Genomic DNA, 16,387 nt, shown 5'->3' with positions numbered 1-16,387 from the left:
ACATACAAATGCCATCAAGTCAATTCCATTGTCATAGTGAATGGTTACCATGAAAGGGTAAAAAAGTTGTAAGTTTGAATTTCCATGCAGAAGTTGAGCAGCATGTGCAACAGGCAAATAATTATTGTCTTTCCAGGCTATACTAGATCAACTTCCATCAACAGGTGGCTTCAATGCCCAACACTCTGGGACAGATATCTGGACTCAAAACTTTTTCTTTGTGTTCTTGGTCTACAACTTTCTTGGGCTCCTTATATAAAGCTCATGGAGTATAAATAGTTTCCACAGTCCTGTTTGTGTGAAAAACGAAAATTTTAAACCCATAGGGTTAACATGGGGATGGCGGCCATTTTGATATTAGAATGTTAGGAAATATTGGGTAATTTGTTTCCCTAGCATCAAATTTTGCATCATGACCCCTGATTTTTATTCTCAAAAGGAAGTGATTTAAGTTCTCTTACTGAAAATGTTGAGCAAAAGTTTAAGACTCGATTTCAAGGCGCAAACTCCCTTAAATGAAACCCTGGTCAGCAAGTTTAGAGACAAGAAAATTCCTGGATAAATAATGAGCCAAAAACTTGATTGGTTGGTATATTTTCTGAAAAAATGCACCCAGTTTTAAGTGTAACCAACATGTAATAGTATCCACTAGTTACGTGCCCTGAATTTCTGGTTGTGCGACCTATCTTTACAAAGTGTCATCTGCAGTTACAATCCAAGTTGAAAACCCAACAATCTTTGATAGGTCCAACAGGAAATCGTAATTTTAAAATGATTCCGTTGCTAGATCTACTGTTGTGAAACATCATGTAAACTTTCAAGTTTACCAGTGATAGTGTGAAATATACGGTTGGCAGTATGAAAAGGCCATAAATTGAAAGTAAACCAATCAGAGCCAATTAGTACCTACTCATTCAGTAATGTTACTGATCTGATGTATACTATTGCAAGTAAAGAAGCTATACACTGGACGGTGAATTAGTTTTATTCCCGTGAAAAGTTACTATCTTAAAATCATTTGCGCATTGTATTTAAACTTTATTTGCTGTTTGATATTTTCCTTGACAACAACATCGCGGAGAGAATGTGAAAAAAATTAAAAATACATAAATTTACAAAACATCAACTCAGAAAAAAGGCATAAATTTAAGGATGAAGTGTTGGTTACTTCCTGTATTACCTAACTATTATCAGAAAGACAAGTGTGTAATCTCCCCACTGATGTAGCGAGTAAAACCACAGTCGATGAAGTTTGAAATGCGTAAAACTTGAAAACTTGCTCTTGGATTCTGACTGAAAGATTTGTTTGATATTCAAGACCAGTGACCTTCAATTGCCTAAAGTAGGTGACAAATTATGGTAATTTCCTTGTGCTGCCATGTTTGTATGTCTTAGTTCATCTCCGACATGTTTTGCCAGTATGCCTCAATCAAGAGATAATCTTCTTGCCCACCTTCGATATGGTAAATGATATGTGTTGTGTACATCTAATACCTAAAAAAGACAGTTAATATTTATTAGGGGTTGTGGATGATGACAACATGAGCACAGTAAATGCAACTAAGTGCAATTTGGCCTCAACCCCCTTCCCCTAAATGAACGTTCAGAAGTGCAAAAATCTAACCAAGCCTCATTGTGTATCAGCATTCCTACCTACAAGCAGTAATTATGTCGCTATGAAATCATGTGTACGCTACCATCCACCTCCCCAAGCATTACCCCCTCTAAAATCAATCTTTGTTCAGCGCCAACTCAACAATGATGCAACCAACAGAATAAAATGAATTGAAACAAGTGTATCTAAAATGATTGTTACATTATTTTACTCATTCGCTGAACCATATGTATGTCAAAGGAATGCTGGTGTCACGCTGTTGCTGCACTTGCCTGGTACACGGCAATAGAGCACGATATTTTGCGATACATAAAAACGTGTATAGGGGGGATGTTGTGATATAAAACCATGCCGTGCGATTTTTGCGCACACTAATGGAAATACAGCCAAACCCCCTCCCCCTAAACACAGAAATTGCGTTTACCTTGCGCGTGTTTTAGTTATCTACAGCCCCTTATCTCAGGTTGCAAATAAATTGTGGTCCAAACAATAAAAAAATGAAGGAAAATGTAAAAACCTCTTTTGAGATGGTCCACTTGTTATCTTAGAAGCCAACTTTTATCAGTGTTTTGAGGTTTACACCATTCACTCTCTCTGACAGAAGATGTTTCACCTGCAAAGAAGAAAAGGAAAAATGCTCCCGTGCCTTCAAAGCAACGTGCGTCAAAAACTGCACAATCTCAGCAGAACCATAGACCAGCTCCCAATACAACACGTCCTCCACAACAAGAGCAGCAGCAACAGCATCAGCCACAACAAGAACAACAACAGCTAAATCTTCAACCACCTCAGGTAGGTATCTCATTGTGGACTGTGTACAGTAACAAAAGCTACAGAATGTTTGGTCAAAATGTTCTCACATGAATTGCCAGGGAATAAAAAATGAGTTCTGTTGATATACTTGGGCCATCACACAGTATGTCAATAAGGAGAATTCTTATGTCAGTGTTTTTGCTAAGGTTTGGGAACATCAATCGGGAAGTCATTCAGGAACCCCGGTAACATTTCTGCTGTCGCTAATTTTGATTGTATTGATATACCAAGGGGAACCCCAGTAAAATGACTTGGGAACCCCGGTAACATATACCAGGGTACCGTCCTTAACAAAAACATTGTTGCGTTGTCACCAAGGAGACTGGTAATGCTGTCACTGAAGAGACTGCTAATACTTTCACCAAGGAGAATGCAAAAAGTTGTCGCCAAAGAGATCGCTATGTTCTTTCAGTCGTCCTCAAAGACTATATCTTATGAACATGGATGATTGTAAACATGTGTTGAACATATGGGAGATATGACATCAATCATAGTCTTGTGTTTTCTGTGAATGACCCAAGGATATACTGGCTCGATCAATTTTTGCTTTAATATGGGTAAATTTCAAACTTTTTACACAACACATATTATGGACATTTTAATATCAAGATGAAACTATTGAGTCACTAGTGTTTGGTAGGACAATGTGATTGCCCTCTGAATTCTATGCAAGCATTGCGCTGGGGCCACAACGCTGGTATGGCCAAAATACCCAAAACATAACCAATGTTCACCTCTGTTCTGAATATGTACATGCAACATAGAGGGCGCTGTTCAATGTAGACTTGCCCAGCAACAGTACCCTGTAAATTTAGTTTCTTCCTGGTTTGACCGTTTTGTCATTAGCAATGTCTACAACATACTCAAAGTCTGTCTATGTGTTGAAGCCAGGTTTCTAGATCTATTACTTTGATCTGTAAGAATTGAATGATATTGTAACCAGTAGTGTCCTCTGCCAGAAGCCAGATGTCAACAGGTATTTCATTGCACCGGGAGGTAGAGTGTACACTCACTTGATTGTAGTGAAAAGCCACAGTACACGTAATCCCCTTATACCATCGTAACTGTATACATTTCATGAAATTATTTTTCCCCCCTCAGCAAGTATCACAGCCAGCTATGCAGTCACCCCCAACTTCCATTCTAGCAGCTCACCTGACAGGAACTATTGATTCACTCGAAGCACTGACAGCAAAAATACCTCCTGAAATTCCACCACCAGGTAAGTGCACATGCTGCATACAATGTGGTGGTGACTTTCAATCTCATTGTTCTTCATAGGACTTTCTCTTATATATATACATGTATCAAGCCAAATCTTTTTTCCTTGCATTTGTTTTTATTACATGAAGTATGATGTACCGAGGCTTCAAATGGTTTTTGATAGACTTCACCATATTGCCATAACTACTAGATACAGCATGACCTTTCCATGGTGTTGTGTCCTGCAAAGTGGCAGATATCAATCCTAGCCAGAAAAACTATCCTTGTCTTTCTCTGTTGACCATCAGAGTCTGGCTGGGCAAACTCTGGCAACAACCAAAAAAAAGACTTCGCCATCAAATCAAAAAAAAGACTTCGCCATCAAATAGAGCAATGTATTCTGTTCATCATGAATAGATCAGCTTTGTTACGATTCAGAGCTCTCCTTTCATTAATCTCACTTTAAAAGATTTTCCTTGGCAAGTCTGAGTCTGATACCAGAGTTTGTTCTAAAACACTTGTAGTAGAGTCATGTCGTTTCTCAGTATTGTTCATGAAATTCTGTCAGCCTTTGTTGCTCATGGAAATTTTTTTTACAATGCATGAAATAGCAAGACCAGCCAGTCACTCCAGTCTACCTGCACAGCCCAGTAGACCAAGCAGTAAGGCATCTCCCATGCCAGTGAGGCAGTCTAAGGCAACGGTTCAGCCTGCGATTGTGTCGCCGCCACCACAGCCGCAGCCAACACCAGAACTGCAGCTACTGCCACTGCAACCCCCAGCAGAGCCAGCACAGCAACCACCAGTAGAGATGCCACAGCCTCTCTCGTTGCAACAGCCGATGGACATGCGTACAGGTAAGACTTCAATGCTATCCTCTTGCAGGCCTGTCAGTAGTTGTACAAAATTCAAACAATGATATTTGTTTTGTCTTGAAAATATATTTCATATGAACCTAGAAATGAAATGTACTGGCCAACCCAGAAATGTGAGGTCTTATTTCTCCGATTCTGCAACCTGTATACCTGCCTGCACTTGCTTGAAATCTCATTTTGCCATTTTACTCATCCGTCACTATGTCAGCTTGCTAACTACAACTCTATGATGTGTGCAAACTTTGGCACATTTTCATTTGTAGTGTTTGTGTTTGTCTGCAGATCTTGTAGTGTATCCTTCTCAGAGTCTTTCTGTGTCACTATCTATGCGAGCAGACTGTGTCAGTATCTATGCAAGCAGATATCTGTAGAATGCTTACATATGTACCCTTCAAACCTTGTACAGTTGAAACAGTACTACTTGACTCATGGTATTTTATTGTGCTAGTATGGCCATAGAAATTGCCAAAACCTATTTTACATACATGTATAAAGGGCGACATTGATTGATAATACCTGCAACACTCAGTCATAAATATTAAATTATTCATTGAAACCTTTTGCAATTTAAATGTTTGAAGCTGGGAGTTTAGCGCCCTCAGTGTTGGCTTTTGCAGTGGTATATTTTACAGTGACATGAACACAAGCTGTGGCTATGCAAAATGCAAGATGTGTAGCCACCACTGTTCAGCTTTGCCATGCCACTCGCAATAAGATGCCCAGTTTGCAAGAAAAGCACATAAACAAATGCTGACTCTCAACACTAAAAATTTGGCAATCATAATTTTAAAGATTCCTGAATATTACTCGTCCCATATCAATACCAGTGATATAAATAATGAAGATGGCTTAAAAGATTTCCTATGGATTAGTGACATATCATCATGGCCCATAGAACACAATAAGATTTCAAAGTATTGCAGACTGACACCAACTGTACAAGTGGATTACCTTTCTCACTGCCACAGCACAAATCATATTGTGTCTTATGTAATCCTATTTGTTGTGAATTATCCACAATTCTGCAAAACACCCAAAGATGCCACAGGGTGTTGAAATAACAGTAAGGAGAGATGAGTAGAAGGAAAGGCAGATGAACAATAACTCTGCATAAGAGATACTGAGTTAAACATACATAATGAAAGAAAAGTTTAAGAAGTTGTAACCGTAAGTCTATGTATAATTATTTGTAGTTCCAGAAGATTTGATGCTTGATTCTCGGCCACCAAAGACAAAACCTCCTCCAGTCTCACAGACTTCAAAGACAGCCCAGGCACCAGTGTCAAAGCATCCTTCAAAATCCTCAACACCACCAAGACATACTGCAAAACCAGCAACACCACCAGCGTCCAAACCCCCCTCAAAGCCTGCAACACCTCCGGCTGCAAAACATCCCCCGAAGGCCTCAACACCACCGGCGTCAAAACAAGCCAGCAAGCCAACAACACCACCGGCAGCAACAGCAGCAAAACAACCACCAAAAGCAGCAGCACCAGCACCAGCACCAAAGCAACCGACCAAGCCAGCAACACCACCAGCAGCCAAACAACCAACGAAACCACTGACGCCACCATTGTCAGCGTCGGCAACGCCTCCATCAAAACCAACCAAGACAAGTACAAAGCCGGCAACGCCACCGGCAGCAGCACCACCCGTGTCAGCTGAGACAAAGTCCAAATCGCCCGTGGGCTCACTGCTGCCGACGGACATCACTGAGCCTGTCAGTTTTCTGATTGGTGATGAAGACAGCAACTCCAGCAAGGCAGACACTCCAACACCGCCACCAGCGCCCGAACCAACACAGGTCCCAGTCATAAAACCCCAACCTGTTAGATCTGAACCACAAAAGCAAGATCTCCCAAAACCAACAAAAGCCGGTAAGTGCTATTTTATAATGATCATGACATCTTTGAGAGGATTTTGCCTTATCTAACCCGCCACCAATTACTTGAACGTCTCTGTGTGGAGAATCTTGTCAACAGATTGTTGTCAAGTAAAGTTCACAAAAACCAAGACTGCCCCTGAAGGCTTCCTGGTAACGGACACATCTAAATAACACAAATGAAAGGTCATCAATGTCTCATTGACCTCAATGAGATCAGAATCATTCCTAGGGTATGACTGTTTCAAGGCACCCATGATAAAACATGAATCACTAGTCTACATGTAGTTGTTGATAGCAGGACAACTGAAGGTGTGTCTGTATCCAAACTCCCACAGGTTTTTGGATCTTCACAATCCATAGTCATTTTTGTGTCTCTGTTTGACTGCACCCTTAAACACTGAAGGTCAACAATCATTGAACTGTACTAACAACATGTCCTGTCTCACTCTACTGCTGTGTCTATCTGTCTAATAATACGCTAGAAAAACCAAAGTTTGTCAGTCAAAAGATCAAAACTCTCTAACTTTCACTCAAGTGCTGTGTATCAGTGTCAACAATTCAGCATTGTTGGAGCATGCAAACATCTAGATTTAAGAGTGCTCTTTGTCCTCTACAGAGTCCAAATTAATGCCGAGGTTTCCTCTCTGTATCAGCACAGGAGGTCACATGTTATGTGTACATTTATCATTCATGGCCACTTCCAACTATTTCCTCCTCTTCAGAACTTTGCAGAACCTTGTAAATAGTATGTTTTGAACACACATGAATCAAGTTTCTTATCAATGATAACAGGGAGGTGTTATCTCTATTGTTTACTCAAATACTGTAGCGCACGACAGGCCACTCAGGACTTGCTGACATTTTAAAAATGAAAAGGTGTAGATCGTGAAATTTGAACACCTTTCAGTTTGTTGAAAATTTGTTTTACATGTGAACAGGAAAGTTAAAAGAAAGTCAGGAGTTATGAGTCTCATCACTGAACAAAATCATATGTATGTAACTATGCATGGCTTTATGGTATAACATGGATTAAACTTGACACATTTTGGTGTCATTAAAGATTGATGATGTGACACATTCCTTAAACACTGTAGCTATGTCAAACTGTTTCACATCATGATTTGATCAAACCCTCATTTCCTGAATGAAATTGCGCTAGTTCAGACTCGTATCAAGATAAAACGTTTCGGCTGCAGCTAGCCCGTCAACTGAGCCAATGGCATTCTAACCTGTTCAACCCTGGCTCCCTCTGAATGTTGGAAATGCATACCTGCCTCCTACACTCTGACAGTCTATACCTGAAAATTGTTTGCAACACTTTATTGACTGTTATTGCTTACAGCTTTTCAACCCATGTTTTTAATGAACATGTCCAGTCTTTCTTTCCTTTTAGCACTCAAGTAGTCAATTCATACCTTCCGCATGAATTTGCAAGTTTTATCAACAGACCATATGTTTTCATTACAGCAGTGTCCTTTGCAGTTGGGGCCGTGCCATCCCACGGAAGCACAGAAAATCTTAAAAAGCTGGGTGAAGTCAAACAGCCTTCTCAGAAAAAGGTGAGCAGCATTCTGACAAAATGAACAACAGTTTTTTGTTTTAAAGTATATTTCCTCCATGTCACAAATTTCTTGTGCCATCATCCGTTTTGCATGTTATGTTTGTCAGTCTTGACAAGTACAGTAGGGCAAACGAGTATAAAATTTATATAAATTTATCCCGAAGGATATTTCAATTCTTCCTTCTCAGGATTCAGATGTAGCAGAATTACAATAAAGACAGAAAGAAAGACGTTACTTGTTCATTCAGCAAGCAAATAATTTTCTTCATTCGTGCAAAAGGTTGAGGCAATACAACCCCTTGACTTTGCATGCCAGTTGTTATCGGCACAGCAAATTTGCAGGTGTACTTTTTAGAGTACCTGTAGTCATAAAGAGTTTGTATAAAGATCAAAACCTTTGACTTCAGAGTGCTCAAGTACACAACGTCATGAAAGAAAAAAGGGGTGTGAAATGTGTTTTGAGAACTGATTACTGGTTCTTCAATTTCCAATCTAAAAAGTGACAGTTATGCATTTATCAGGCTAGCTTTAGTTTAATTTTTAATATCTCAGTCACAATGGCGTAGTATCATTGGTAGAAAATCTGCCACTGGAAGAGACCTACAAAATGTCAAGTTGGAAACCTTTGGTCTCCAAGCTACCCAACCTCCTTAACTTTCCCATCAAATGAATTCCTTTCATCAGCCTGACAAATAAGTGCAGACATCAAAGAAAAAATAGGGCCCTGTTCATGGCTTGTAAACAAGCCAGTATATTTGTTCATCAGCTACTTGCACAGGAAATACAGCCTACTTGTCTGGGCAGTCTTTTGCTACATCAAATTGTCCTCATTTTCACAAAACCTCCCATACAAAGCACCGTAAACGAAACACCACATTTTATGATAAGGATGATGCCAACATTGTTTTTCAGTGTCGTTGGTCTGTCTATAAAATAAACAAAATATTAATTGAAAGTGAGCTGTCACATTTTTCTTCCCTGCTGACAAATTTCTCCAACTGAAAATCAAGGTCAGAGTCACTTCAATTTGCAGGTTGTAAATAGGAAATGCGATTTTGTGCCAATCGCAGACTTCCATGAGTTTCGGAGTGTTCAAAGTTGCAATTAGAAATCAGCCTTTAGGAAAACAACTTTTAAGCAATAAAAAGTTTTTTCTAACCTTTTCTTCAACTGCTTAAGAGGCGTTGCCCACAAAAACTTCTACTCTCAATAGCGTATGCCGTAAAACTTGTCAAAGCAAATATTGGTAAAGGTGTAAACATTGATATATGAGTTAAGGTCACCATTTCAAAACAGCCATTACTGTGTTTGAAAACAAGGATGGATGGTTTCCAAACCTAGGTAACCTTGTTGTAAACGTCTTGCTGGATTGTGTTTATGTGCTGTTAGTAACTTCAACCCAAGCTGCACAGTGACATTTATTGGTTTACTTTCTAAATCAAAAGACAGAAGCAACGTTGTGCTCATTCAGGATATTTTTATCATTTCCTGTCACGAACACTGACCATACAGACAACACACCACTGTCAAGTGATGACCGAGCGACATGATACTACACTTTCATCAAATCACACACTCAAATCATTGGTATTTATGGCTTTCCTTTCACCAATGTTTTATGACTCTGGATAGCAAAACTGCAGGAAAAGGTTGTGAGAAAGCACTTGAAGGTCAATAACCATCACTTCACCGATCAGAAAATATGCAGCAATTCATACTCTTCATGTGTCAAAATATTTCAAGAATTTGAGTTTTTTTAATCAAAGCGCATTAACTCATCATGGGCCAGCCGAACTTTATAACAACAAGAGAGTTACGTTCCATCATGTTGTAACTATGTCACACAAACATTAATCCATCTGTCGGAAAAAGTGAAATTCTGAAAAAGCTGTTCTGCCAAGTGAAATGGTACAGTCAGCGTTGATGTCAAGGCCAATACTCCAGTACCCTTTTCCAACAATTTCATTTGGTGTTAAGGAGTACCGTTTGCATTTAACTTCTTGTGTAACACAGATTACCCCCCACCCCGCACTTTGTTGTTTCCTGCAGTATTATTTCCTTACGTATTTATTTCACACTCTTCATTCTACCACAGGACTTCAAAATCCGCAACGTTGGATCCTGGTCAAATCTTGCCAAGTCTGCCACAAACAGTCCATTTGGTGGCAACACGACGCAAGTACATTCCTCAGAGAAAACGTTTGAACTTTTCAAAAGACAGAAAAAGGAGAAAGATGAGAGGGTGAGTGCCATATTCGTAGAATTTGCTGTGGTGAATTGGTGAATGTGCTCACTTATTCCAATGGTGATTGGCTCTATCCCTTTGGTGAATGTGTTCCATCCCCGTGGTGAATGTGCTCACGTATCTCTGTGCGTGTGAGTGTGGGTCTATGTAGAGGGGTGTGTCACAACTTTTGGCAATATGTCATAGTGGTGATCGTGCTGTCATTTTGCTCAGAGACCAGCTGTATCTTGATGAATTCGATGCAAGAATATCTGGATTACTGCACAGCCAAATAGAATGACTTGAAAAACTGTATGTGGATAATACCAGTATCTAGCAGTGGGAGGATATTTCAGTGAAATGTTTCTTACTTTTTATCATTAATGACACCAAATTATCTAGGTGTGTATGAGAATGCATAAAGTTCAAACACACAAGAGAAACAGCATAAAAATGGCTTTTTCATTTTTCAGAAGACCTTCAATGTATCTATTTATCTTTTCTTTTTATAGCAACGTGCATTACAAGCTCAGGAAGAATTTAGGAGGCAACAGAAAGAGTATGCCGAAAGGGAACGGATACGGCAAGAAAGAGAAAGACAAAGGTAAGTCATATGAATTATCTATAACAGTGATCCAATTCAGCATGTGAAGATTCATTTTAAAGAAGATATTTTGAAACTACTACAGTTGTGATACCAATCACTTCAAGTGAAGTAAAAATTTAATTGATGGAAAATTTCTTCATAGGGGCACTTAATTTAATCATGATTGAAGCCAGATAGAGACTAGGCTTGTGGTATCATGGTACTTGTGTATGCAGTCACCACCTACTACTCCATACAGCTGTTCATAGTCATAAATTCTAATCCCATCTTGTAGATTTGTGAAGGGCTATCGTGACAACACACATAATGCTTGTCCAGTATATTTTGGAACAACTCCAAGTAGTTCAGTTACTGTAGTCTGGTACTGGAATCTGTAGAAACACTTCAGTCTATTTTGACATGAAAACAGGCACGCAACAAAAAGTGCCACTCTCTCATTGATTGGTCCAATAAGGTGAAATTTAAAGGTCAAACATTGATTTGATGAAATCTTAAGCAAATGTTGATTACCATTTCATGTCAAGTCAATATGGTTTGTGCGTTTAACTACACAACCCAGTCTTTCAATTTACTTCTTTGTAATGTGGCAATTCAGTGACCCAGTTACTCATTCTTGCACTCTTGCGACCTCTCTGGAACCTTAATGATTTGGAAGTTTACGATGGAAGTCAAGGTATACCAATGTAGGCATTGAGCTTACCGCGTTTTGTTTGTCTGAAGATATTTATCCAACAGAAAACTCAAGCATTCCATGAACTTGTTTGTATTGATGTGTGATGCTGAATTATTTCCCTTGTCTGTTAATTTTTGTCATCTCAGGGAAAAAGAAGAGGACGACGCCCTAGAGAGAGCTAGGCAAGTTCAGCAAGAATCCCTCCAGAAACAACAGCAACAGTCAAGGATGGAGAGAGAGAGGAGGAAAGAACAAGAGAGGCGTAAACGGGAAGCAGTAAGTACACTAGTTTTATTCACACCAAGTGCAGCTTCTGCGTCTTCTCAGAAATCCCAAACAGGTCTTCTCCGACTTCTCAGGCAAGGAGAATTATTAAAATCGACAAATAGTTTGCATGAAAGAGAACTTTGTTGTGTGAAGATACAACAGAGTATAGAAAGGACTCTGAATGAATTCATTGATATTTTTTGACTGCTGAATTTATGTTTGTGTTGAAGTGGGAGGGTTGGGGGGGAGGGGGGATTACAGTATCTGTAATGATAAATAAAGTTGAGGTATGAGTATCAGTGTTTTTGTTATAGAGTGCAGTTACGGAGGTTTTCCAGTCATTTTACAGGGTTCCCTATGGTATATCAGTGCAGTCAGTTTTACTCTTGAGGGACAGTAGTAATGTTATTAGGTTCCTAAATCATTTTAATTACCAATGTTCCCCAAACTTAGCATAAGAACACTTAGAATGAAAGTAAATAAATGTCATGTTGGTGTACATAATTGGTCATGTTTACTGCTGTTTTCAATAAAACATAGTTTCATTTACCTTCATAATGCCTGGTTTCGTGTAAAACTTTATATTATGTCTGGCCAAGTCAAACAGTTTGAAAATGAAACTTACTCTTCATTTTTTGCTTCTGCAGATGGCTGGTGCAATTGACATGAATCGTCAAAGTGACATAATGGCAACGTTTGAAGAAAACTTGTGATGTTGTATGTACCTGTGTGTGTTCCAGTGCTGCAAAAAAAGAAAAAAAATTACAGTGCCTGTGCAATATGAATTTCCATGTTTGCTTGAAACATAGAAGGAACCGGAATCCAAATGCCAAATTTCAGAATTGGAGAGAAGCAAAAAGACTTTCACAGAATAGCAGGTGACCTCTGCACACAGATGGCTGTTCTATCATTTGTTTTCCAACGGCTGCGTGTACAGAAACTGATGTGGTCGTTTTTACCCCCTGGAGATTTATCAACGACAGATAGAGACTGTTGTCCCAGCTTTGGGGAAAATAATTTTGCACCGCATCGTGTATCCTGCCGATCATTGACTGAGCGACCGCATAGAATGGACTTATATAATATTTTTCCTGTTTTGTTTTTTCCTACCACTGCCGCAAATGGTTGAACATGTGATTAATTTGACATATTTGACAGAGCTGGGGAATTTGCTCAGTTCAGTTGTGTGATTTTTGTTTTACTGACGACTAGCAGTAAAAGGATGATGAAGAAAAATATAGTATGCTTCCAATGAAATGTAACTGTAAAATGTAATTGAAATTTGCATAGCCCTGTGATTTGGCTTTACGTTGATCAGAACTCCAAAGTCAAGATGTTTTGGTCAGAGTGAAGTGACACAAGCAGCTTTCCCCTGATAGGAGAACTTGATTATCTTCAGATAGATATGTTTTCAGGTTTTTTCTTCTGAGAATAGTAAATGTCCAACTTGAGTGTGGTGATATATTTGTTTTTTTCGGCATCCACACACATGGAGAATGTGTAAGCTTACAGACTGCGTAGGGATGTGCACCCCAATACTCAAAATGCATCACGCATAAGGCAGGATGAACTTGGAGCTCTACTTTGATATTTGCTGTAGATAATGTTTAACTCGTAAAAGATGAATTTGTGAAAATAGTGTAGAATGAAATGTGTGGAATGTATGTAATCCTTCCTGAAGAGTTTGCAGCGAACCTAGGAGTGCAGAAGCCTAAGAAAGGGGGGGGAGGGGGAGAGACAGGGCATATCAGGCCCAGGGGGGAGGGGAAGAGAGAGGGCGTATCAATAGAAAGTGCAATGCAGTGTTGCTCAGTTGTAACTTTCAATGGTATCGATTTGATTTGACATGTCAACTCAAATGTTATATTTACCCTAACTAAAGGAAACAGCAGGCTTTTACCCAAAGATTCTTGACCCAAAGACTCTGATCAACTCTTGAATGGCCATGGCTATGTCCTTCTATATATCTTCTCCCTCCTATCAACCCTCCCCCCACCCCCAGGTTTATTTGGGGTTTTTTAGGGGAAAAAGAAGATAGCGCTGTTATCGTTTCCCAAAATATGCTGAACGGAAGTAACTAGTGCGGAGTGGTACCGTTATACTTACATACTTTGCTTGAGATTCTCAGGAAAGTTGTTCAGAAACAAGATAACCTAAGTCTCCGATCCCAGTGTGAATAATAAACTCTGCAGAGATGGTAGTGTAGCCCAGAAAATGAATTTGCAGTCGTCATGCATCTAGGCTGTAAATAGATAAGAGAAAGAAAGTCAACCAAGACCATCTTTTTATTTACTATTTCAAAATGCCAAGGCGACAAAAAATGATAAAATATTCGTTTTTGTTTCATTGAATACTCAATTTCTATTTGATATATTTTGTATTATTTGATAATTAAAAAGAAAATGCTCACTATTTAGTTTATTGTAATTCATAAGTTGAAAGCTATGCAGACGTATGAGTAAACAAACGGGGCATAATTCACGTCTTTGATATTTTCTTTTCCAGGTGGTTTAATGAATTCCTCATTGAGTTCAATCATATTTGAAATGATGGCTTCCTACTTACTGTTTGTTGTAGCTGTTTCTTTCAGTGTTCTGATAATATCTAGTGGTGTATAGGGTTATCCCGTTATTGTGCTTTCACCGCACAGAGAAAACCTACTGTAAAGTAGAACCTTTTCCGTGTATAGTTAGGACCTCCCTGTAGAACTTTGACCAGTCGCCTTTGACCCCTTTTGACGTCTTTGAAGAGTGATGAGATGGCCAAGGTGTATTGTCTACATTTCGTAGCATGGCATTTATGAAGTAACGATACAAATTTCACGGGGATATAACATGAAATTTTAAACTGCAGGATTGAGAAAGTAAAATTGTTTTGCAATAAGTTATGGTCATATTCTTTGGATGAAACATTTGTTAGATGCATAAATGGGCTCTTTAGTGCAGTATCCAAACCAGGCAGCTTTCACCAAGCTATTAACCCTGTCACCCAGCATGGTTTGGCCCAAACCCTATGTCAACAACAGAGATTGCGGACCTGCTGACAGGGAACTGGGGGTGACAAGGTCGTCATCTCACTGATCTGTGCCTGGGATGATGTACAAAGAATGTTAATAAATGAGAATTCTGTACATGGTATTTGCAGATAGTGGCAATCCATCTCTCATTGTCTTGGTTACGATTCTGTGGTATCTTTTTCAAGAGTTCCTACACTTTCATTTGTGGTCCTGTAACTTCAGTCACCTTGATTGTACTTTTATGTAGATAGAATTTTCAGCGGAGAAACTACACTGTATCCCCCTCATTCTCTATATAAATAATGCAATTACAAGTTACCTAAGGTCATTCAAAGTACACTCCCGACAACAAACGACAAGAATTTTTCATTCATTTCAATAATTTCATATTCGTAGAATGTAGTAATTCATTTTTTATGGCAAAGATGAGCATTGTCTTGTCCATTGCTCTGTACAGAAATAAAATTTATTACATAAACCTGACACAGAATTTTTTTTCCTCAATTCAGTTGTGGGATATTGTTTTTGTATCTTGTTGGTTTAAAGCTATTTTATGTATTGGCACCATGCTTGAATTCTGTAATATTCAAACGTATTAGGGGTATTTGGGTTCAAGATAACATGACTATATGAACTGGGAAGTTGTAGTATAATGCCAAATTAAAGTAAAAAGCGTTGTATAGTTGCAAAGTGTTGTCTTCAGATTGAGAAAGGGTTCTTCACCTTAGAAGAAAAATGCAAGCTTTTTGTGCGCTTGTTTTCTTCAGCTAAGTCCGCCTTTCCCCTTGGTTTCTTAAGTGCATCTTTGCAGGGACAGTCACCCATCCCAATCACAAACTCTTGTGTTCCCCACTGTGCAGGCTATGGATCAACTTCAAAAGCTGGTCCGATGATTGAATAAATTGTACATCAAAATCAAATTGACTGGAAACCAGCTGTATGGAGCGAACCATTTGACCTCCAAACTGTGTACAGTCGTGTGTTTACTATGGTCAAATTAATTAGACCCCCCTTCATTAATCTAACCACTCAGCAGTAAATGTGTCTTACAGAAAGACCATTCCTTTTAAAAATATTTTGATTTGGAAACAAAATGTAGATTATGTTATATTATTATACTTTTTTTCAGTTTTAGCATTTTTGGTCTCAAAGGAGGTAGTTATATTCCTAACAAATATCCAACATTATGTTTCAACATTAGCCTGTTCACAATACCGTGTAAATATGTAATTTATAAAGAATGGATGTTTGAGCGAAGGTATGGTGAGGAAAGTACTCTGCTAAACTTGATGTATGTATTTCTGACTTTCTGCAGACCTGGCATGGTTTGGTTGCTAAGTAGCGCAATAATTCTGAGCAGCCTGACTTCATTAAACCAGAGCAGTTTGATTTTATATCAAATATCTTTTTTGAGAGCAGTTCAAGTGATTTTGTCGAAGTGATGCATTGTTAGGTTTCAGCTCGGTTTCTTCTCAAGTCAGTGGTTATGAATTTCCCAAAATATGGCACAACCGCTGAACATATCTGAACTGAGTTAAAGACTTTTTTACCAGTACTAATGTATACTATAGTTTGCCGAAAGGTCTTCATTTTCATAGCTCTATACTGATATGTTCCCCTGGTACATTCTGTTTAAAGGGCCGTAGCT

At 38.9% G+C, this 16,387-nt stretch overlaps 1 protein-coding gene across 6 annotated transcripts in view; it reads left to right on the top strand.

Moving 5' to 3' along the window:
- Positions 1-15,229, top strand: part of LOC139114271 (bromodomain-containing protein 2-like) — a 41,148-nt gene extending 25,919 nt beyond the window's left edge. For 4 of the 6 annotated variants that reach the window (XM_070675869.1, XM_070675864.1, XM_070675868.1 and 1 more), the window contains 9 exons: positions 2,217-2,407; positions 3,530-3,650; positions 4,243-4,488; positions 5,700-6,383; positions 7,859-7,950; positions 10,048-10,194; positions 10,689-10,780; positions 11,603-11,732; positions 12,371-15,229. In XM_070675869.1, the coding sequence (XP_070531970.1) occupies positions 2,217-2,407; positions 3,530-3,650; positions 4,243-4,488; positions 5,700-6,383; positions 7,859-7,950; positions 10,048-10,194; positions 10,689-10,780; positions 11,603-11,732; positions 12,371-12,436 (1,769 nt within the window). In that variant the 3' untranslated portion in view covers positions 12,437-15,229. The remainder of the gene's footprint in view (positions 1-2,216; positions 2,408-3,529; positions 3,651-4,242; positions 4,489-5,699; positions 6,384-7,858; positions 7,951-10,047; positions 10,195-10,688; positions 10,781-11,602; positions 11,733-12,370) is intronic. The other 2 variants (XM_070675865.1, XM_070675866.1) reach the window with 2 other exon arrangements.
- The last annotated feature ends 1,158 nt before the right edge of the window (positions 15,230-16,387 follow it).

This window comes from Ptychodera flava, chromosome 16, assembly GCF_041260155.1.
Source record: "Ptychodera flava strain L36383 chromosome 16, AS_Pfla_20210202, whole genome shotgun sequence".
NCBI lineage: Eukaryota > Metazoa > Hemichordata > Enteropneusta > Ptychoderidae > Ptychodera > Ptychodera flava.
Note: the sequence above shows the minus strand (reverse complement) of the source record. Positions and strands in the feature narration are given on the sequence as shown.